Source organism: Hemiscyllium ocellatum, chromosome 43, assembly GCF_020745735.1.
Source record: "Hemiscyllium ocellatum isolate sHemOce1 chromosome 43, sHemOce1.pat.X.cur, whole genome shotgun sequence".
Taxonomy (NCBI): domain Eukaryota; kingdom Metazoa; phylum Chordata; class Chondrichthyes; order Orectolobiformes; family Hemiscylliidae; genus Hemiscyllium; species Hemiscyllium ocellatum.
The window spans coordinates 20,292,903-20,316,873 of record NC_083443.1 but is presented as its reverse complement, the minus strand read 5'-3'; the positions used below and the strand labels follow the sequence as shown (position 1 = coordinate 20,316,873).

Genomic DNA, 23,971 nt, shown 5'->3' with positions numbered 1-23,971 from the left:
ACAAAGAGAAAAATTTGGCAGGTTTTGAATTTTGAATTTTTTTTGTAAATTTTAATTGGGGTTTTATCGAACAGTACTGAAGAGGGGAAGATAAAAGATCGGCTGAGAGAAAAGAGTTGTAAATAGTTGTTAGTTAATTATTCTTTGTTAGATTTAACGAATAAAGTTATTAAATTTTTTGTACTTTACTTTGAATAATGACTTTGGGATAGTTCTTTGCCTCTCGAATTTTCACGGATTAAAACATGGGATGAATCTTTTCTGAGATGTTGGCTTAAATTGGCAGAAGGTTGTACCTTGTGTCGTAACATTACCATTACATCACTACATGGCTATTGCTGAACCACTGTGGAGGCAAAGACAAATGGGTTATTGTAATTTTCATTCTAACTTCTGAGGTTTTTTCAAACTTTAAAATGCATGTCTTGATTTGTACTAAATCCGATGTTTTTTTTTTCCCAGACATTTTGTACGGCAAGTTTATTTTTGTGTCAGATTGTTCAGGATTTTGTTATTACTAATAATTCAACTGACAGCAAGTATTAGTATTTATGCATGCAAAGGTAAACATAGATATCTGTAAGTTGCTAACAGTGGCACCTTGCTGTTCAACGTGCTGTGTTCTTGCAGTATTTAGCCATGGAAATATGCTGAAATAACTTGAATTTTCTGAATTTACTGCATTTGCCCACCATGCTCCCTCTAAAGATGGGTTTAAAATGTTAGAGTGATGCATTCAAAAATGTAGTTTGTGATGGTAAAATAAGTGACACTAAATTAAATTTATAGAGGTATAGAATATTATTGCCTTGGAATGTTGTCACTTTGGTTATTTAATTACAAAAGCCCTTCTGTTTTCATCTTTAATGTCTCTCCCTTAATCTAATATGTTCTAGTCTTTATTTAGCTTACATCAAATCACTGTACAGGAAGTTACAATTCCTGTGTGTTGTTTAAATTCATGCTTGCCAATCTGGTCTCTGTGAGGATTCTTCAATCTACCTCGGTTAAAGAACCTCCAAGCAGTTTGACCTGTTCATTGATGTCACAGACCCTTGTGAAGAGTGCCACATGGAATCAGTGGCCTAAAAGTTGAAAAAACGTTTCTGACCAGCCTGTGAAATATCATTGGGCAACTGTCTGTATAAGGTAAAGGATGAAAGCTGTTCCTTTGATACTTACCCAAATCCAGAACTGAATTCAGTTCCTATTGATAATTATCGCAAACTGTGCTCACTAAATACTATATGGAGCAACATCATATCAAACATGTAAAAAAGGATTGCTAATTCTATTAGAGGCAGTAATTTACAACAGTATTAAACAATTCTTATCAGAGCTGGGCATCACTTAAAGCAGTTGGGCTGTGGCTTGTCTCTGTTGCCTAATAATGACATTAATTGACTTTGCAGAAAATGTGTTGTATGTGCTACATGAGGAATTGTTCACTTCTACTGAATGGACAGAACTTTACAAGTAGTTAATCTCTTAAAGTTTACGTTTTTTTGACAGTTTTTGTTTCTTTATTTGATCAATCCCAAAGCCTACCATGCAGTTCACACAGTGCAAGACATATTTTTCTTCAAACAGGTGCTGTGTGAGTATATGTTCATTCGGTCTGTGGAGAAATGGCCCTGTGTATTTCGATGTTTGGCTTCCAGGACGTACAAGTGCACCATATTGGGATTGGCAAACAATCTTAAATTGGTTGTCTATGTAATTCTTAGTACACCCTGGACAACATTTGGTAAATAATCCTATCACAAAATCATATCCAGTATTGAAAATTGATTTAAGTTTTGCAAGGAGAAGTTAGTTGGATATGGTCAGTCCCTTGCTGTTTGATACGATCCGTCAGCCTTTAGATTTTACAACGAGCGTCACACCAGTACTGAAATTCCTATACTACATGTCTCATTAATTTGGTTTTTTTGGTTTGAAAGCTGCCACTATTAGAAGTCACCACTCGTGTTCTTGCTGCATAGTACAAGTGTTAAACAATTCAATTCACCTGTTGCTGAAACTTTGCACAACCAAAAGTAATGGCTCCCAGGCCCATTAATGAATTTGTGTAACAAATAGTGAAAATTGATCTGATCTGATGCCATTATTCATTCGGCACTTGTGTATGCTAGAACTCTCATATTAATGCATAGGGCTAGTTCTTTGCAGGTAGAAAAAACTTGGGTACACTTTGCCTGTTTCAACCTAAGAACACATCTGAAATCCATACTTGGTTCATTTCTCAGCCCAGTGCCTTGACCAAGCAAAGTCAACCTGCTTGATTTAAAATTTAAACCAAGCTTGCTAGTTACCTGTTAGTCATCAGCTAACTGATGCATTTTCCATGGCTGCACCTCTACCAATCAGAATTCACTTCGCAACCAGTTGGCTCTCTCCTCTCATACATATTGTTTTGCCTTTTCATTGGTATTTCTTGTGAATTCTTCTGATGAAAACTTCATGGAATCAAATTCTCTTTTTCTTTAGCTGCATATATTTTGTTTTGCCAAAAGATCAGACTCGATTAAGTTTACAATGAAATGTACATTGAGGATGTATAGAATGTCAAACTTCCATTTGCAGTTTTTGAAATGTATAAGTTATTCAATTAGAGGGGAGATGAACCATAAGATACAAACTCTCACTGAGGTGGTGAAAATCCTGATAGATGTGAGTTGATTGCTCTCCAAAAATTTTGAAGTGTCTTTCAGTGGAAACTTCTTTACCAGAATCTGATTTATAGCAGAAAGTAGCAGCTTATTTTTAGAATATAAAAATACTCACTTGCTGCTGAAATAGATTCTGGAATTGTGAAATTTGTGATGCATGGGTCCCTGCAACGATTTCTTTTGCAATCTTCCATTTGATTCTAAAACTGACAATGTGTATTCTTCTGGAGGTTTTCTGCAAATTCTTTGTGTCATGTTTCCTTTATAAATATGTAATTAAAAGCACATTTGCAAAACGATTTTTGTAATACTTAATGTTTCAAATATTTAGATATTGGTGTTGAATGGAATGAAAGATTTTCCATTGTAGTCACTAAAATTGTACACAGGTAAACCTTGAATTTGCTTTGTTTTGTTCCTTCATGGGATGTGGGCATCACTGGCTGGGCCATATTGTCTGAAGTAAATTGAGTTCTGCGTGTTTATTTGTCAAGTATTTGTTTATTGAATGTCTGTTATTCATTAAATATAGTTCCAAATTGTATGTTCTATTTAACAAATTGGTTATTCTTTGTGGAATCCAAATGCTGTTTGTGATTGATTTTTTTTTAGGACTACAGTGTCATATTCAACTTGTTTTGGAGAAACAGTGAGCACTAATCTTCATTTGTATGTGCAAATAAAACGTTAGCTATAATATTTTTATCCCAGTGTTCTGGCCTCCTGTCAGAAAGATAAGTCATACTGAGTGGAGTGCAAGTTAGAGAGTATTATGTAGCATAACAGTTCATTGTTCTCGTGGAGAGCAGATGATGCTTAAATAGTGGTGCTCATAGCGTTTAGCAGAATTGGAGAAATCAAAGAAAACTTTTGTGATGCCGAGTGACTGAAAAGTGCAAAACTCTGGCTGAGTCACTGAGTTATACAGCACAGAAACAGACCCTTCAGTTCGACTCACCCATGATGATATCCATACATATCCTAAATTAATCTTGCTAGCATTTGGTCCATATGCCTGTAACTCCTTCCGATGTAAAAACCGATCCAGATACCTTTTACATATTGCAGTTGAACCAAAACTGCTCAAAAGCTTAGGTCCAAGTTTGAGTATATGGTTCGATGGATTGAGAGTAGAGAGTTATTCTGAAAATATTCAGATATTTTCATATTAAGGAGAAGTACAGCTTATGCTATTACTGTTCATTTCTGATCATCTGTGTTCTTTCAGATTGCAGGATATACAATCCTATTTAAAACTGTTTGGAAGCAAAGTTGTTTGGAAACAAGTCTTTTTTTGAAGTGCTCAAATGCCATAGTGATCACATGTCCTAAATAAATATACTGCAAAGTTATGCACCAATGATAACTGTTTGAAAATGTGCTGAAATGATTTCCTTATGAAATAATTGTGACTGTTAGGGCAAAACAACTGAGAAAGTTCACATGCAAGTGACTGTCAATTTTGAAAATTCCAGAATCCCTTCAATGTTTTGGACCAATTCAAAGAAATCTCTACCTATTCATTAACATTGCCAGTGGGCAGGTAGAAATCAAAATGAGAGATTCCTTCATTTGCACCTATTCCAAGTAGCCTAGTGCTTAGATTTTTAGGAGTACTCTAACTTTATTGTGATGTTAAGAACTTCTTTGTGTTTTTCAGTTTCTTGCAATGCATACCACACAATCATGATGCCACATAAGGCCATTTGACCTATCAAGTCCATACCAGTAATCTGTAGAGCATTAAATCAGTATCGTCCTCATGTTGTGTCACTAGCCCTGCAGTTCATTTTGCCATAAGTACTCATCGTGTTTCCTTTTAAAATTGTCTATGTCTGCTCCCATACTGGAATAAAGTTCATGAGCACTCAATGCTGTGTCTGGTACATTGCTCAAGTGACCCCATGAGTCCAGTCATTGCATGTGAGTAGCTTCCAGTCACTAGCTTGTGTACTGGATAGTTGAAGAGTCAAAGAGAAACTGTGTGCTTTCCTGAAGGGAGAATCTAATCGTGCTTATTTAAAAAAAAGCCTGATTGATATAAGTTTTCAGGAATGCGTACCAGACTGGAGGGAGGTAAGAAGCAGAGAGTGGGCAAGATGAATGTGGGACAAAATGACTTCCTTTCATACTGTATATTTCAATGATAAACCACCTCTTCTATCGATAGTAGGGGTGCATCAGTATGCTATTTTGTAAAAAAAAACTGATCTGAAGGAGCTCCAAAAGTGAAGAACCTGTCAACAAATACATTACTTTCTTTTTTATAGTAACTCTGAAATTGTGACTTGCATGACTCTTTGAAACGAGCAACTGCCTTTAGTTTTCTGTTAAGAATTCAAAAATCCAGGTATTTAATGAAAGACACATTAGGTATAAAAGAGACCTATGGGGCAACCTTTTCACACAGAGGGCGGTACATAAAGGCAACTTGGTCATAAGAGCGGTTACTGGAAACCAAGTACATTACCAGAAATCCGATAATAGAAAATACTAGTTCTAAATGGGGAATTATCCCAACACTGAGTATAGGCTTTTCCTCCAAAAGTTCATGGACCATCACAAGGCTTAGTATTATTCCTCACTAGAGATGTATTTTGCATTTATCAAGGGCTCGATAGCATAGCCAAGAATGTCATTTTTGTTCCATATAAAGAAGAACAATCAACAATGTAATTTTTTATAGTAATGTTTAATATTTTCACTGTGATTTTCAAGGTACGGATTGAAGACAAATGACCAGATCCTAGCTGATGACAAGCACAAAGAACTGTAAGTTTATTTTAATTGAGTAAATAACTATGAACTCACTGAGCATTGAGCAGTGAGTACCCTCCAGTTTTGGAGCATCTTGTCATGCTCTTGGATATGATCCAAATTATATTGAATGGTTAAGTTACAGAAATTGGACGATTAGAGAATCCCTATATGGCAGAAAGAGACCATAAAGCTCATTGTGTCTGCGCGGACCCTCCAAAGAGCATCCTGCCCAGACCCAGCCAACCGGTGTATTCCCGTAACCCGACATTTACCATGGCTAATACAACTCATCTACATATCCCTGGACGCTAAGACAAATTATCATAGGGTAGTCCACCTAACCTGCACACCTTTGGATCGTGGGAGGATACTGGAATACCTGATGGCAATCCAGTAGACACAGCCAATGTGCAGAGTCCTCACAGGCAGTTGGCCAGGGCTGAAATGAACCTAGGTCCCTGATGTTGCGAGGCAGCAGTGCAAACCACTGAGCCACCATGGAGCCCATATGTTAGGGTAAAGATATACTACGTAAGTGGCAATAATCACAATCTGTTGCAGTAAGAACAATCAAAATGTGTTAATTTTGCATGCTGTCTCAAAATTGTGTGCGTGCACACAAAATAATTTAAGAAATATAAGCAGGTGGTACACTTTACCCATTTCAACTTGTTTTATTTTTTAATAACAGTGGCTGATTATAAATCCATTGTCTGCCCAATCCCCATATCACTTGACCAGAAGTTTACAAATTCAGTCTTGAATACATTCAATCATTGAACATCTTGGACTCTGTGTCGAGAATTCCAAAGACCCACAACCCTCTGAGTGAAGAAATTTCTCCTCTCCAAACCTCGACATCACTGACTCGTTACTTTGAGATTGTTGTCCCTGATTCCAAGCTCTGTGGCAAGAGGATATATTGTTTTGCAGTATATGTTCTCCTGGACCCCTCAACCTTTTGTTATATTTATGTTAAAACTGTTTAAAATAGTTTTGATGGCAATGCTCATAATGAACATTGTTAACAATGGTTTGGAGCCAGAATATATTCTCTGGTATTGTTTATAAATAGAACACATTTTGATAGAGAAAATTGTTTTTCTGATTAACATTAATCACCTTTCTGATGAAAGGTAAAAAAGAGAGAAGAATTGTATGGATTGGCTCCTCATTTTCAGCAAACTGAGGTAGACTGCATTTTGTGGAGTCATTGCTCCGATGGTCATCCATGATCAGAGAACATTTACTTTGAATTTTGTGTTTTCAAGAGTTGCCAATGAGAACATTGATCAATATTTATCAGAGATAAAGGCTTGTTTTGTTGTTAACCTTTGAGTAGTTACATTCAAAGTGAATCATTTATGAAATTGTGGTTTTGAGAATGTACTGAAACAAATTTTGCTGATGTGCTTAAAGAAACATTTGAAATAAAACAATCTTCATTAACTGACACAGCTAACCTTTTTCGATCTGTCACAGCTTGTACACACAGATTAAAAGCACATTGACGAGTAACCTTGAAAATGTAATTCTTTGTAGTTCGATGTTTCTAAGAAGAGAAATTCTTAAGTTTACATCAGAACATCAAGTTCCGAAAGAGGAAAAGTAATTTGTTTCATTAAAACTGTCCCATCCAGAGTCCATATTAGGGTAACAAAAATCTGTTTGTTGAGGATAAATTCCTTCCAACATATTTAAGATGCCTCATGAAATACTTTGTATTTTGTTAGCTGAATTAAGTTGTGCAGCACAATATTTATTTTCAAAGCTTTTATCCAACTTTAACAGGTAAAGAATTTGCCGCCTCCCTGATGTTTTTTTGTGTGATTCTGTAAGTGCTTTAACAAGGCACTTGTTGAATATCCTCAAAAATTGTTTTTCATTTTCTACTTCTATATTAGTGTGCTTCAGATGTTCAGGTTTGTGCAATACTTCTCATTTGATTTGTAGAATTATACATCACTTTTTAGACTTAATTGAAATTCTGTCTTTGTTCTCTCCTTTTGATTCCCCATCATTCTCAAACATCTTTCTTATTTTATTCTGTTCTCTCATGTTCCTTTATTCATGCTGCCAGTTGCATGTCCTCTCCAAAATTGTCCTAACTGTTTCTAATTTCTGATTTTAACTATGGCATCTTGAAACTTGAATTAGTCTAACTGTTTATGGTATAATCTTACTCCTACATTTTGACCACTTTTATAAAAATATAATCCGATGAACAAATATAATTGTGCTATTTCAGTCTGGCAACCTTGCTTTCATACCAACTTTATTTTAATTGAACTTCAAGCTGTATCTTCAGATGAGTATGAAGTCCAGGTGCTGCTAATTCAGACTTGGCTCACCTACTATGCTATTTTGTTCCAAGCAGGCAAATATTTGGGAATTCCATTCCTTTCTTGATTGATCTTTTGTTGTCAAAATCAATGTTTTTAAACTTTGTCGAGGAGTGATTTTGTTTCATTTTCTTCAATCTGCTTTGTCTATCAACTTGATCTTTCATATTCCATCCATATTGAGGGATGTTTATATTACTATTCTACCAATATAAGACATCCAGGTGAAAATGGATTCTAATCGTATTGGGGTACAAGTGTTATTTGCCATAGTTCCCTCAATGAGCAACAGTGACAGCAGTTGAAGTCCTTAATTGTTTCCACAATGTATTGCGATATCCAGAGTGTTTGAAAGATGGAGGAACAGGAGTTCTTCCAGCCCCTCAACTCTGTTGTGCTATTAAATGAGATCATGGCTGATCTATGCCTAACTGCATATACTTTTCTTTAGCCCATATCCCTTGATACCTTTGCTGAAGAAAAATGTATCTCTTGGATTGAAAATTAACAACTGATCCATTCTCCACTGCTGTTTGTGGAAGAGTGTTCCAAACATCTCCCACCCTTTGTGTGGATGCTGCCCTTTATTCATTTTCCAAGTAATTAGTCTCATTTTACTTTTGTGTACAGAATGCAATTCTGTCATCCATTTTTCTGTTTTATTTATTAGGCCCTCCTTAAAAGTAATTCACCTTAACAAAGGTTAGTGCCGTTTACTCTGACTTTCTTGTGACATGATTGCTTCTAATTTCCTCAGTTGACTTCTGATACATGAACATTGCAACACATTTTATCTCCTTGTATGAAGGAAAAGTAATATGTCTTTTAAATCTCAAACTTTGTTTATAACTAGTTGACATGATTTTTTTCCCTTTTTATTGCTTCTCTTAAGAGCACAGCTGATGGCTCTGTGGACAAGGCAAATCCCAGAATCGAGTCTGGCTTGATAGATTTCTTTTCATTTAGTTAGTCACTATGGTTGTCAGTTAGTGAAATATATTCACAAAGGCTACAGATTTTCTTGAACGACAGAACAGAATTGTCTTGCACAATCTTCAATAATAAAGACAACTTTAATGATCTTAAAACACAATAAAACAAAGTCTCAACCTGTTTCCTGTTTCCTGAACCTATCCTTTTTAGAGATTCAACTCCAAAATAAATTACACCCTTGTGTCAATCTTTAACTTGTACTTAACTGCATTTGAATTCTCTGAATCCTTTCCAAGTCTGCGAAGTTGAATTTTTTTATAATTCTGAGAACAGTTGTAAGTTCTAATAACATGGAGATTTCTAACCCCACATTCGTGGTTTGGAAATTTTATCAACTAAATTTTATGCTGAAAGGAGGTTTCCACTTCCCTGTTAAATAATGTAACGTAAGTCCTGACCATTCTTTGCAAAAATCAGCCAAGTGATTTGGCTTTTCCTCATGTCATCTTTGGCTTTTTTCAAAATTATTTGAAACTTGAATCCCTTTGGTTTGTGACTGTTTAGCTATTGGTAGCAGTTTTGCTTCATTGCCTCTATTTAAAACATTCAAGATTTAAAAAAAAATACAATTTGATAAAATTTCTTCTTACATTTCTGATCTGAGAGGGACAACCCCCAGATTCTTCAATCTTTGTATATTTCATCCTTCTGGAACTGTTCCGTAAATTTTCTCTTGGTGAAGGTCAGTGATCTTCTGTTGTTCATTGAACAACAAATAGGAGATTAACTAAACTTGGTGCCTTCTGAGCTTAACTTTGAAGAAAATCTTGCTCATCCTGGATTTTTGTGAGTTGTAAACAAAGCTAACAGCCTTTCATGTTTACCCTACCTTTTAAAAAAAATTAACAGTACAAACATCTTTCTGTTAACACAAAGGGTGGGGGTAGAGTCTATAGTATCCTGCTCTCTGACAAATACTGGATTTAGTCTCTGTTCCAGAAAGACTCTAACTTGTCTTTTTAATAAAACAAAAACCGCAGAGTAGTCATTATCTATTTGCTTCTGTTTTGAGCTACACTTCCAAAAAGTGGTAATTGTCCACTTTCATCACATTTGTGCATGCTTGTTTGATCTAGCTTTATCTTCTCTCCTTGGTCTTCTAATTCAATTGAATTGCTAATCTACCTTCTCACTGATGGTCAGTTAGATCACTTGGCTGAATGGCTAGATTGTAATCCAGATTGTTGTCAATTAACAATATTGTTCGGTCTCTGTCACCTGTGGTGGGTTATGAGGACTTGTCTCACTCTTGCAGAGTTTTAACCTAGCCTATACAGCACAGAAAAAGGCCCTTTGACACATTGAGTCTGCTGCTGTTCAAAAACAGCACCTAATTATTCTAATCTCTTTGTCCAACATTTGGCACATAGCCTGGGACAAGTGTAAATCTAAATACTGTTTAATTATTATGATTGCTTCTGCCTGGTCCATTCTTAGAGGCAGTGAGTTCCAGATTCTCACCATTCTTTTTGGGTGAAAAAAATTTTTTTCCTCAAATCCTTTCTAACCTTCTAAACTTCCTGTCCCTTATCTCAAATCTATTCACATTAATCCATTCACCAAGGGGAAAAATACTTTTAGATCATAGAATCCCTACAGTGCTGAAGCAGACCAGTTGGCCTATCAAATCAACACTGACCCTTTAAAGAGCAAACCGCCCTGTCCCACCCATCTGCTCTATTCCTGTAACGCCACATTTCCCATGGCTAATGTACCTAATCTGCATATCTCTGGAGATCATGGGGCAATTCACCCTTGGCAATCCACTTAACCTGCGTATCTTTCGACTGTAGGAGGAAACCACAGCACCGGAAAGGGACTTATACAGCCATGGGGAGAATGTGCAAACTCCACACAGTCACCCACCCAAGGGTGGAATTGAACCCAGGTTCCTGGAGCTGTGAGGCAGCAGTGCTAACCTCTATGCCACTATGCTGCTCTCAAATTTAAGGGGGAATGTTTATGGCAAGTTCTCTGGAATGGTTGCAGAGGGATTAAATTTACAACAATTGGAGAATTTAGGTTATTCTCTGAAGAACAAACCAGACATTTGTGTTTAAATACAGTAAATAAAGCAAAAATGGCTGAATAGTGTCTATCCAAAAGGGATACATTTCAAGTGATAGGCAGAAAAAAATCCCAAAGATGATGTGAGGCAAAACTTTTCTTGTGGTTGGGTTTATGCTACATAATTTAAGAGGGAGACAAAGACTGGCAGAAAAAAACTGCAGATACTAGTGAAATAGCAAGGCTGTGAATTAATGCTTGAAAGATGCCATCCTAGACTTTATACCGTTTCAATGCTGTATAGTTTGATATTGGGGGTGCACCTTTGCTTAACTATAGAATGCGCAATCCATCATAACATATGCATTGTTTAATTACTGGGGCCCTGCTTATCTGTTTTGTTTTGCCATCAGTTATGTAACATTGTTTATATTTGATTGTCAAAGCATAGCCATAATTTCAACTTGAAGACCCCAAAATCTTTGTGCTGTAAACTTCTGGATTGTACTGTTTTATTGTTTTATTGCTTAATTGTTTTAATCTATCGAAAATAAGTTTACAACCATTGGTACTGGTTATCATCTAATTCTGAGGTCTGCTGTGTTTCTGAATTGTCTCTACTTGATTGCTGATCACTTGCTGTTCATTGCCACTAACTCTACTGATCCCTTGTAACTTCTCCATCATTCTTCACTCAATTAGGTTGGACCAGCTCTTTAAGCTCCTTGTGCTATTTGCTCCCATATGTGGGTGCTTCTCTGTTCTCAACAGTTGTTCATTGAAAGCTGTCTATCAGCTCTGATGTATCATCAATTTCGTTTTCACCCCGATCAACAGACCTCATTGCTATTGGTTGTCAGGTTTCAAATTCACCATTTTTCAGCTAATAAAGTGGACCTGCCAATGAAAATATTAAATCATCTGAATGCACTGGTCAGTTTAATGCTTCTCCTTTGTGTCTCTATTCCACGAGATGGCCTTTAATGATGCATCTCTTAAATATGCCATTGGTCTCCAGAAACCTTACTGAATCTGGTCAATGATTCATGGACTCCACAAGTACAAGCCATCCTGTCAACTTCTTTTCATCAAAGGACTTTAGGCCAGTTTTTAAGCTTTAGCCTTCTTGCCCTCCTTTTGTTTTTGACCATAATGTGTGTATCCTGTTTCTGCCATGCTTTTGTAATCTGATTTCTGTTATTTGGCCACTTTCTTCTGTTTGCATAAGTAGCAATGATGCATCAGGCATCATGTGTATGAGGAAGGCATGATAGACCAATCTTTTTCTGACCTGTGATGTTCAAATGTTTTGCTGTGGTGTCAAGAAGCTCAAATGTACACAAATATTTTTTCTGTCCTATATTAATGTTATCCTGGGGTTATTATATCACTCGAACAGCACTAAAACTAGATGAACTTCATCAGAGAACAAACTATCTCTGACATCAAGATTTTTCTGTATTGGCAGATCCTTGAGCTGGGTTGACGACAGTAACGTTGAGTAAGACTGTTAGTGATTCTAAATCATAGAGTAAATATTTGGAAACACTAGACCAATCCTTAAGGTCACTTGGTGACTGTAATCTCAACCTAAATCTGTTGAACCAAATGGGACCATGTAAACTATCGTGTTGCAATTTTCTCTTCAATCCATATGCAGTTATTTCAGTACAGCAGAGAAACTAAATTGTAAATACCTGACCTGATTCAAATTTGCTTTGGTAGTGTAACCTTCACAGGCTCAACTTTGATTAATGTTGTTCAGGTCAACGCACACATTTCCCAATGTATTTTTCCTCCAGAGATTATTTATCAATTCTTTGGAATTATTGATCAGATGTGAAATGAACAAACATTGGAGCAGTTGGCAGCTGACTGGGGTATTGTTTAACATTGGTGAAATACGAGTGTCCATGCAACTCACCATGGATGGTGTATTTAATTCTTTTTATATTTTGATATATGCAAACTTACCTGTTTTGGACAATGTTGACTATCCCATGCTGATCACTTGTCTTTTTAAATGAGTTCCTTTCATTTTCATGCAATAAGCTTTTGAGTGCTCAAGTCTAATTGCTAAAGTTAGATGCTAAAGTTAGATGTGACACTTCTGTGCTGTTGAAGATGATAACCTGCTGAAATAACAGCATGTTGAGTGATTCTGAAGTAGTTTGTTATGTTTCTTAAGGAAACATTATTGGATAACTGGGATTTAAAAGAATGGAAGGAAAATCATGAATGGTTGGAGTTCTCTCAATTGATTTTGGTTTTTGATTTTGTTACTGTCACATGTACCAAGGTACAGTGCTGAATGTTGTTTTGCATGCCTTATTTATAGATTGCACTACATTATACTGATGTATCAGAGTAACAGAACAGAGTGCAGGCTACAGTGTTGTAGCTGCTGAGAAGGTGCAGAAAGAGATTAACAAACTGAAGGCTTTTGTAAGTCTCGTGGCTGGTGTAACAGTTCGTCACATGAACCTAAAATGTATCACTATACATTGGTACAATTGGTGGACTGAAGCATTGCCCATCTTATTTTTTTATCTTAATAAGACAGTTACTTGAACTCAAGTTGTTGAGTTTGTTGCAGTGTTGCAGTGGCACATTGCTGGCAGCAAGGAAGTTGTGTACACTAGTAATCTGCTTTTCAAGGCTCGTACATAAAATATAATAAAAGTTGTACTCTTGCCCGCTGCTGTGCAATACCGTATATACTCAAGCATAGGTCAACTCATGTATAAGTCAACCCTTATATTTTTGGCCAAAAAATCTTGTATTTTCCATTAATCTCATGTCGAAGTCAACCCTACTCTATATCATTATAAACCTCTTACAAAGGAAACTACATGTTCGCATTAACTTATTTTGCTATTTTGCTCAAATTCCATAGATTTTTTTCAGAAAATATCAGCTTGAAGAAAATAAGTCAATGTTCCCATCAACCCACTTAAATGAAATCACAATGGGCGGCACGGTGGCACAGTGGTTAGCACCGCTGCCTCACAGCGCCTGAGACCCGGGTTCAATTCCCGACTCAGGTGACTGACTGTGTGGAGTTTGCACGTTCTCCCCGTGACTGCGTGGGTTTCCTCCGGGTGCTCCGGTTTCCTCCCACAGTCCAAAGATGTGCGGGTCAGGTGAATTGGCCATGCTAAATTGCCCATAGTGTTAGGTAAGGAGTAAATGTAGGGGTAGGAGTATGGGTGGGTTGCGCTTCAGCGGGTCGGTGTGGACTTGTTGGGCCGAAGGGCCTGTTTCCACACTGTAAGTAATTTAATCTTTAAATTTAATCTAATTAATTCATTCATACCGTTAACTCTACTCATCACTCTGTTTACTACCGGTATATTGCATCTCTGTTCATTTATTCGTAACTCTACTAACTGCACTTGGTTTATTACAGCATGTTTTGATTCACCCATTCATTCAGACCAGTACTAAGTCTATCGGTACTTATTGCACTTTGTTCACTATACGTCCAAAAGTTAATTTTGTTAAAAAGTTAATTGTTTTAATTGTGCCATTATATCTGAATAAGTGAGATATATTCATACTGGTATACCTTTAATTCTTTGTCATTTCATTATGCTGCTGTGTTCAGTTCCAAAACAATATGAGGGATATGATTAAATCTATTCATGTCGAGGATTTTACAGAATACATTGTTCCTCTTTTAAAATCCAATTTTGTATTCGTGTTCTAAGTTAATTTACAATTAGTGCTCACTTTAGAATAATAGCGTGGATGTGCAGTTAAAGTTTCATTTCTTTAGTTTGAGCACAGTTTATTGAGTGAGCTGCTGTGTAACAGGGCCTCCTCCTCCTCCCCCCACTCTCGTTCTCCCCCTCTCCCCACCACCCTCTCCTCCTCTTCCCCCCCACCCCCTTCTCCCCCACCCCCTTCTCCCCACCCCCTCTCCCCTCCCACATCACTCAGACAATGTTGCAAACTGAGGAAAATTTGCGTTCCTGAATCAGACCCAACAGATTGATGGACAGTAGAAAATTAAGATTCAATAACTATTTAGGATTCTTCTCTACCCAGGATTAGTTGTGTGATCAAATCGACTTCTAATAATGCGATATTTTGAACAACAGTATGAACTTTAGCCCTCAAAAACAGTACCTCGTGTATAAGTCAATCCCCTAATTTCAGTTGAACAAAAAAAAAGTCTTCAAAGTTCGACCTGTACATGAGTATTATATCACTGCTTGGGTTTTATGATCTTCAAACAAGCTGTTGGGTACTTATAGTCTCATGTCTGTTTATTGTCCTTTTGCTCTTCTAGAATTAAATTGTTTTGCCAGCTTTACCATCTTACCTAACGCTGAAGGAACTTCTTCCAGAAGAACAGGTGTAAATCATATTAGCTCCCTGTGTCTGTTCCATCGTTCCTAGTTCTATTCATGAAATGTCAGGTTTTTAGAGACAATCCCCAAGTCGTCGTCTTGCCATTTAGATAGTATCTCTCTATCTATGTGATCCTATTAATACCTTTTTTAAAAAAAAGGTGCATTGAGAGACACTGCTCAGGGAAACCATTCTGGTGTCACAGTCATCAGGCATATCTAGCAGCATAGTTCATGAATTAAGAATTAATTTGCCTGTTTATCCCCTTCTCCAATTTGTATTATTCAAGTTAAAGTAGATGAGCAGTCAATCTTTTGTTTGGAAGATTGGTTCATTACAGTAATTGCTAAAGGTTCCTCCAGAATAAAGGGATAAAGTTAATTCCAAAAAAAGTTTGAAGTATTAACTTTAAAACAATTACAGCTAAGACATTTCAAAACTTAAAAAAAGAAACTCGTACGACTCTGCGGTATATCATGGGGGCCCATTGCTCAAGTTCCTTGCTGGACTGAGAAGTCAGCCACTTTAAACTTTGTTTGTGCAGCTGCAAAGATTTTTGTAATTGACTATTATGACCTTCAGCAGATGTTTGCCTTTGTTTCCTTTTCCCTTCCCCATTTCTTGCCTTATTCCTTAAGACCTGGTATGCAAAATCATTGAACAGAGTTGTTTATTCTGTTTCTTTCTCTGTCGATGCAATATTGGCCAGTTGAGTACTTCCAACAGAATATTTTGTTCATAATCTGATCTCTTTATATCTTTTAGCCATCTTCCTTTGAACCTGTGATGTTAGAATGGAGATGGTTAAAACAAAGTCAGGAGTTTAGAAGTTTTAATTATCAACTTGATCACATGCAATTTTCTGCATGACCTTCTGTTTATTTTGTGATCCCAGCTGGTGGAAGTACAGTTCAGTTCCCAGAGTAAAACGTGGGTTCACAACATATATTTTATGTCCAAATGAATGCCTGAGGGCTGAGAGATCCTCTGCTACTGTTGGAGAAGCTGTTAAAATATCAGAAGAAAAGAATCAGCTGTAATTCATCGATGCTGGAACAGTTGCTGAAGCCACAAATGTCATGGATGCAAGAATCCATCCATCAGTTTTTTCAGCAAGTCTATGTACCTAAAAACAATAACTAGTGGCAACATTACTTGTAAACACCTTCAATTTTAAGAGCAAAGTGAATACACTGTTTATTTGGAGGTTTTAGCAAGCATTATAACACCACTAATTTAAAGCAGTGCTTATTTTGCTGATTGTATATTAAACAACTAAAAGGATTAATTTTTAATTGCACAAAGGGGAATGTGGTCATTGTGTAATAATTTTGTTACACTACATCCTGTTACACTTTCTTAATCATTAATAATCTTATTTTCAGATGAAGGAAAGCAGATCACAAGTTAGGCAAAGTACATTTGATGCTGGAAATCTGCAATAAGCTAGGATGAATGGGCTCAGATAGCATATGTGCAGAGAGTTTGGGATGACTTCTACAAGGTGCTGGATTTCTCACCCACAGCAAAAAAAGTTAGCTGTGAGGTGAGCCAGCTCAAAGGCAAAAAAGATGCCTTGCAGCCAGTTAATGGTTCGTGACCATGATCGGCAGGAGCTGGGATCAGGGGCTGCAAGTTCCACAAAGAGCTGCCAATCAATCAGAGGCTGCACAGTTCTTTCGTACTTCGGAATAGAGAGGTCTTCAACTTTTAGATCTGGTCTATCCTTTTCCATCACTATTTTAGAACAAATAGAATTATGGTTGCTGGCCCCAAAGTGCTCCCCCACTGACACCTCAGTCACCTGCCCTGCCTTACTTCCCAAGTGTAGGTCAAATTTTGCACCTTCTCTAGTAGTTACATCCACATAGTGAATCAGAAACCAAAAGAGAAAATACTGGAAAATCTCAGCAGGTCTGGCAGCATCTGTAAGGAGAGAGAATAGCTGACTTTTCGAGTCTAACTGACCCTTTGCCAAAGCTGGGCATTGAAGGTGGACAGGGGGAGAGAGACAAACGAAAATCCTGTTGGAGGGAAGTGCAGTACTTCTTCAGGATAGACATTCCTGGAAGAGGGGTGGCAGTGGGTTAAACACTGGATAAAAGCAAATTACTGGGATGCTGTAATCTGAAGCCAAAAGAGAACATGCTGGAAAATCTCAGCAGGTTTGGCAGCATCTGTAAGGAGAGGAAAGAGCTGATGTTTCGAGTCTAACTGACCCTTTGTCAAAGCTTTTAACAAATTTAACAAATTCCTCTTCCTCTATTCCCATAACACTCCTTGATATTCATTGGAGTAAATAAGGGTGACTTGGTGATAGGACACTGGCCTCTGAGGAGTTATTTCAGTGGCAATGAGAGAAAAGCATACTTAGGAAGAAACAGTCATTTGTGAGTTAGGATAAGCATTTTCTAGTATCATGTCTTTATTTGGGAAGCCTGATTCGTTTGATCCTGCTGTCAAAGACGGGCCCAGCATGTGGAAGGAATGCAATGACATTGGGCAGATGAAAAGCCATGAGTAATTCTCCTGACAGCCTGTTGATCTGCAGCTTTTTCAGTTATTAGGAGCCTAATATTTCCTGAGACACCAGAAACTAAAACATTGCGAAAGTTGACAGAGAATATTGCATGCAATTCTAGACTCCTTCCTATCGGAAAGATGTTGTGAAACTTGAAAGAGTTCAGAAAAGATTTACAAGGATGTTGCCAGGGTTGGAGGATCTGAGCTACAGGGAGAGGCTGAACAGGGTGGGGCTGTTTTCCCTGAACCGTCGGAGGCTGAGGGGTGACCTTATAGAGGTTTACAAAAGTATGAGGGGCATGGATAGGATAAATAGACTAAGTCTTTTCCCTGGGGTTGGGGAGTCTAGAACTGGAGGGCATAGGTGTAGGGTGAGAGGGGAAAGATATAAAAAGAGACCTAAGGGGCAACTTTTTCACGCAGAGGGTAGTACATATATGGAATGAGCTGCCAGAGGATGTGGTGGAGGCTGGTACAATTGCAACATTTAAGAGGCATTTGGATGGGTATATGAATAGGAAAGGTATGGGCCGGGTGCTGGCAGGTGGGACTAGATTGGGTTGGGATATCTGGTCGGCATGGATGGGTTGGACCGAAGGGTCTGTTTCCATGCAATATATCTCTATGACTCTAAGAATATTACGACTCCAAGCCACCTTAATGCTGAGACGCTATTGGCTTTACTCAGCAATTCAAGAAGCAGGCAAATCCATATCGGAATTTTTGACGAGGTTAAGACAACTGACAGAGGCGTGTAACTTCTGTTTAACCCTAAATGAGATGCTGAGAGATCATTTGACATGTGGGATTAATGATATAAACATGTGAAAGTGCCTACTAGCTAAAGCCAAACTGGACTTCAAATAGGTACAACAAACTAACTTTATCATTAGAAAATGCGGCAAATGGAGCATGAGTGTTGCAAGGTATTCCAATGGAAATATACACCTTTACCAGTCAGGCTGAGCTTGGGGAACACCACTTGAGTGAAGGCAATTGCATAGCCTGAACAGAGGATTTATATGCAATGCTGGCAGGGTTGGGGGGGGGGGGGGGGGGCTATCTTTCACGAAGCTGTGCATGAGCCATGCATACTTAATATTGTAGAAAGTGAGGACTGTAGATGCTGGAGATCAGAGTCGAGAGTGTGGTGCTGAAAAACACAGCAGGTCAGGCAGCGTCTAAGGAGCAGGAGAATTGACGCTTCGGGCATAAGCGAAGGGCTTATGCCTGAAACATAGATTCTCCTCCTCTGAAGCTGCCTGACCTGCTGTGCTTTTCCAGCACCACACTCTTGATACATACAATTGTGGTTAGATGACGATTCCCAGATGTATGTTACAATTTTACTGGTAATGGTTTGTAGCAATGTACAAGGCTGCCATTTGGGCTATCATCAGCCTGTGCAATTTTTCAGCAGATGTTGGAGAACACGTGACAAAATTTATTCCAGGTCATTATTTATCTGGATGACATGCTAATAATCGTGAAGGCCAATAAGGAGCACCTAAAATAACTCGGACATAGTCCTTAGATGTTTCTCTCAGGCAGCATATGCCTTAGAAGGGGAAAATGTGTGTTCTTAGGCATTGCAAGTGACTTACTTGGGTTACAGAGACCACAAGACTGGGTTAAACCTGTTGGAAGGTAAAATGAGAGTGAGCAAAGATATGCCCCAGCTCCTACATCTGTACTGGAGTTTAGGTCTTTCCACGTGCTGGTGAATTATTGCGAGGAATTAATATATACCTGGCGTCCATCTCAGCACCTTTCCGTCAAATCAACCATAGCTTTTAGGGAAGTGAAGGAGCAGCTATCATTGTTTATCATGTGGCACACCAGAATCTCAGGTGAGATCTGGTATTGACATGTGATCCCTCCCATTTTGGCATCAAGATAGTTTTGTTCTTAGGTGGCCCAATGGAGAGGAATGCCCAATATCGTCTGCATTCAGGACTTTAGCTAATCTACAAAAACTCAAATATGCTCAGATCGAGAAGGTTTGATGGTCATAGTTGAAGTCAGGAAGTTGCACTAATAACCATTATAAATTTATGTCCTGATAATACTTAGAGGATAAGGCAGTGCTGCCTATTGCTTCAGGCCAAATTCAGCAGGTGAACTCTGATACTAAGTACATATGATTACATGTTGAAACACTAAGAGGCCAAGTAGCAGAGACACCACCTATGGTACTGCCACTGGAAGAGTCTATAACCGTTTTATATTTTCTGGACACACTTTGAGTTATGGTAGATGATATCAGGCTTTGGGTGGAGAAAGATCAGGTCCTGGCAAAACTGAAACAGCTTGTGGTGATGAGGGGAACCAAAACACTATCGTAACCAGCGTGAAACCTTTTTGGACCTGGAGAGACCAGATCACTTTGGAGGATGGCATGTTATTATGTGGAACAGGAATAATTGTCATTGGTCACTGCCAAATACTGGCTGAACTCCAGGATCATCCAGGGATTTTCTAAATGAAGATGTTGCTAAGAAACTATGTCTGCTGACCAAGTTCAGATGCAGAAAGAGCTCTCCCACATTGATGAGGGTAACTGGGTGAAACCTGAACTCCATTATGTATCAACTATGCAGGTCAAAGAGTCATCTGACCATGGGCTCAATGTTCTTTGTCATTGTGGATATGCACTTGAAGTAATTGGAATGGCATGAATTCATTTCTGAAATACAGGGCAACGACAGACCATGTGGATCTTTTACAATACATGCACTCCTAGAAGTGGGGAGAGGGGCAGGGAAGTCAAATGGTATCACAGATGCAAATGCCTCACGAGACTCTGTTCATGAGAGAGAGAGTTTATTCAGGGGATTAAGTTTTGTGTAGGAACCAAGGAAATGGCCCTGCATGGGTAAGGGTCCAGTGATGTATAACTTCAGGTAGGTATGACAGTCCTAAACAAGCAAAAGGACAATGTGGAAGTCGTAAAACTGAAATGGTGCAGAAGCAAAACATGCCTGGCTCCTCGACAACCTTTCTGGCTGTTCTGGAACTCGTTCTCCTTTTCGTTAAGTGTTGAAGATATCTCCATAATCTGAGATGGACACAGCGGATGTCTTTGCTGCCTAGAGGCCTTTGCCTTTTCTTCTGAGATGTTCTCTGCCCAACAGGCAACCTACTATGTGTTACACGCTGTCAAGATCAGAGGCAATGATGGAGGAACCAGATCTGGTGTTAAAACAACTCGGTAGGAGCTACAAAAAACAAGGACTGGCCGGTGTGCTCAGACTGTGGGTGAGGGATGTGGTGATTGGAATGAGTTCTCTGATTCTGGCTGGTAACCTAGTCCATTCAGGGAGACCTGACTGACCATTATAAACAGGAGTGTCAGATGTTCTGCTTACTCTGAAAGCTGGCTCGGAGGGAGCAAAGTCAATGTTAAGGACTCGCTGCATGTATTGGGTGACTTGGTGGTGGGTACCAGCCTCTCTGGAGTATTTCACAACCATTACAGGTTCTTTTGTGGCTATTAATTTGCTCTAATTCTGTTTGAAAATCTCAATTCTAAATTGGTTGTTAGCATGCTTATCAGTTGGGCTCACAGTGTGGCTCAGTTCTGTGTGTTGGAAGCTACATGTTAAGAACAGAGTCTACATTTTGCAGACCACAACAGGCAGTCCCCAGTTCCAGACATGTTCTAGTCTGGAATCTGTTCTCACGTCAATCTGTACTTAAGTTGCAACACATTACACGGCAATATAAAGGAGCATTCATACATACAGAAAATGTTCATTGATGAATGTTTAAAATTGCACCCCTGTTTGTGATAGTGTTTGTAGGTAAAAGTATTCTTAAGTTGTAAATCAGGGGCCCTCTGCACATGCACTGAACATGTTCAGTTCAACAAATTCAGTGACAATTATTCACTGGTTTATTTCTCAGGGAATTGCCCTGATTAGCCAAAGTTGCCCTTCCTGATATAATACCTAAACAAAGGCAGATCATTGTTGGTTAATTACGTTTAACTAGTACATTGTCTCCAATGCCTCTGTCAACCAGTCATCACTTTCCTCTCAGGCAGTATGAAAGTTGGTTTTCCCCTGGGCGTGGTATTTTCGTGAATTGTCCTGATGAGTGTAAGCGCAAAACCTTTTTTTTACAAAATGTCCTGTTATTCCCAGCGATACTCAAGCTGTATACTGCCAAAGGCTACACTATGCATTTTTGCTATGGAATGTTGTGTTATCTATTTAGTGTGAAAAGTCTTTTTGCAGCAAGTTCTTGACAACTATCGAATGAGCTTTTTCAGGATAATTTTGGGCAGATTGTTAAATACCAAGACAGAAAGAAACAGTCCAAGCAGACGAGCTCTAGCTGAAACATCCTATTCTGCCATCTATGAACAACTTGCACAAAGTTTGCAGATAGGAAAGATATTTCAATATACCAGGTCTGAACAAAGCATTGCCTCAATGCATTTCTAAATAACTTAAATTTTTCTTGACTATGAATTTTTTTATTTGTTCATTAATTTATGGGAATGCTTAATAACATTCCCTTGTCTCAGTGTTTGCTATCTGCTTTAAAACAACAGAATATGGGAGCAGAATTAGACTATTTAGCCCATTGAGTCTGCTGTGCAGTTTGATCACGGCTGTTTCTCAGCCTCATTCTCCCTGTAACCTTTAATCCCTTGCTGATAGAATCTGGACTTTGGTGACTGAACCATTCAAATTGCAAGTTTGTTGTAGCAGATGTCCTTCTAGGTTAGCCAGTTTGGAAATTTGGAAAATGACTTTGAGAATAAAGTTTGATTTAACAGAAGGTGGTTTGGAGAACCAAAATGCAGATGATCAGGTCAGATAAAGAAGTTGAGTCGTGGTAATAGAAGAAAAAATGAGACAACAATAGATAAAGACATACATTGGAAAAGGGGATGGCATAGAGAAAAGGGAGTTTCGGAGACAAAGATTAGGAAGACAGATCAGGGAGAAACAACATTTGTACATAGCAACAAAATTACAATTTCTAACAGAGCGCCTAACTGGGGGAGAAAGACACAAGTACAGATTTCACAGAGCCGCTTTGTTTTCTTCCTTCGCACTATTTTTAAAAGTGTGCAGTTTGAATATTAATTCCAGAAACTGCTGAACAAGTCCTGCCATCTTTTGGTTGAGTTATGAATTGCAATTACTTATATTCACTTGTGCAGTGGAGATTCTCGATCTCCAAGCCCTTAGAGCAGGTTGTCCATGGTGGGTCAGCATCGTACTAACTGGGGACTGCTGAAAACATTAGGATATGATGGTCACTTCCAATCTGAGGCAGCCCACGACACTTAAACACTCTATAAATCAATTTGGTATGTTGTTCCACAGTATTGTCTCCTGTGGTATGTTAATGTTCTGATTAAAGTGATAAATGTGTGGCTGAAAAATTTGGTGTAGGAGAAATGGCTGTAATTAATGAGGAACTGGCGCCAGTGCTGGCGAAGGAGGGAGCTGTTCTGATGGAACAAGCTCCATGTGAATTGTGTTGGGATCAGACTCCTGATGAGCTGCAAAACTAGGGCTTTTGCTGCCTGACCTGCTGTGCTTTAACCAGCAACACATGTTCAACTGTGATCTCCAGCATCTGCAGACCTCATTTTTTACCCTTTAAATGAAATAGTCGGGGAGATGAGTTTAGTTGCTTGGGAAATTATGGAAAAAGTTAAAGGGATGAGCAGGGCTCGCCAGAGGTTATTGAAGTTGCCAGAACAAAGAATAGGGCAGAGTATGGAAATGGTAAGGAATCAAACTTGAGGCACAGCAGAGAAGGGGACAACTATGAGAGGGGGGCAGTCAACGCATGGCCTGAAGCTGCTGTTCTTACATGCACGCAGTATGCGAAACATGGTAAATGAGGTTTATTGCAGATTGAAATGGCAGGTATGATGTTGTGGATATCACAGATGTGGCTGCAAGGGGAACAGGGCTGGTAACGAAATATCTAAGGATTAGATATCTTTTGAAAGGATAGGCAGGGGGGCGGGTTTGCCGTCTTGGTAGGAAGTGACATTAAATCGATAGCAGTAAGTGATAGATTCTACACCTTCCACCTCTATATGGGGAGAGTGAGGAATCGCAAAGGAAAAAAGACCTTGATGGGAGTTATATGCAGGCCTTCAAGCAGTAGTCAGGATTTGGTGAGGGGAATAAAAAAGAAGATAGAAAAAGCATGTAAACAGGGCACCATCATCATGGGGGAGTTTAATATGTAGGTGGACTGGGAAAATTACTCTGGTAGTGAATCTCGAGGAAAGGAATTCGTGGGATGTCTACGGGATTTTTTTTTGGAGTAACCTGTGGTCGA

At 38.5% G+C, this 23,971-nt stretch overlaps 1 protein-coding gene across 3 annotated transcripts in view; it reads left to right on the top strand.

The window, feature by feature from the left end:
• Positions 1–23,971, top strand: part of adka (adenosine kinase a) — a 275,680-nt gene that overhangs the window by 53,553 nt on the left and 198,156 nt on the right. For all 3 annotated transcript variants that reach the window (XM_060854345.1, XM_060854347.1, XM_060854346.1), the window contains exon 3: positions 5,391–5,444. In XM_060854345.1, coding sequence (XP_060710328.1) covers positions 5,391–5,444 — 54 coding nt within the window. The remainder of the gene's footprint in view (positions 1–5,390; positions 5,445–23,971) is intronic.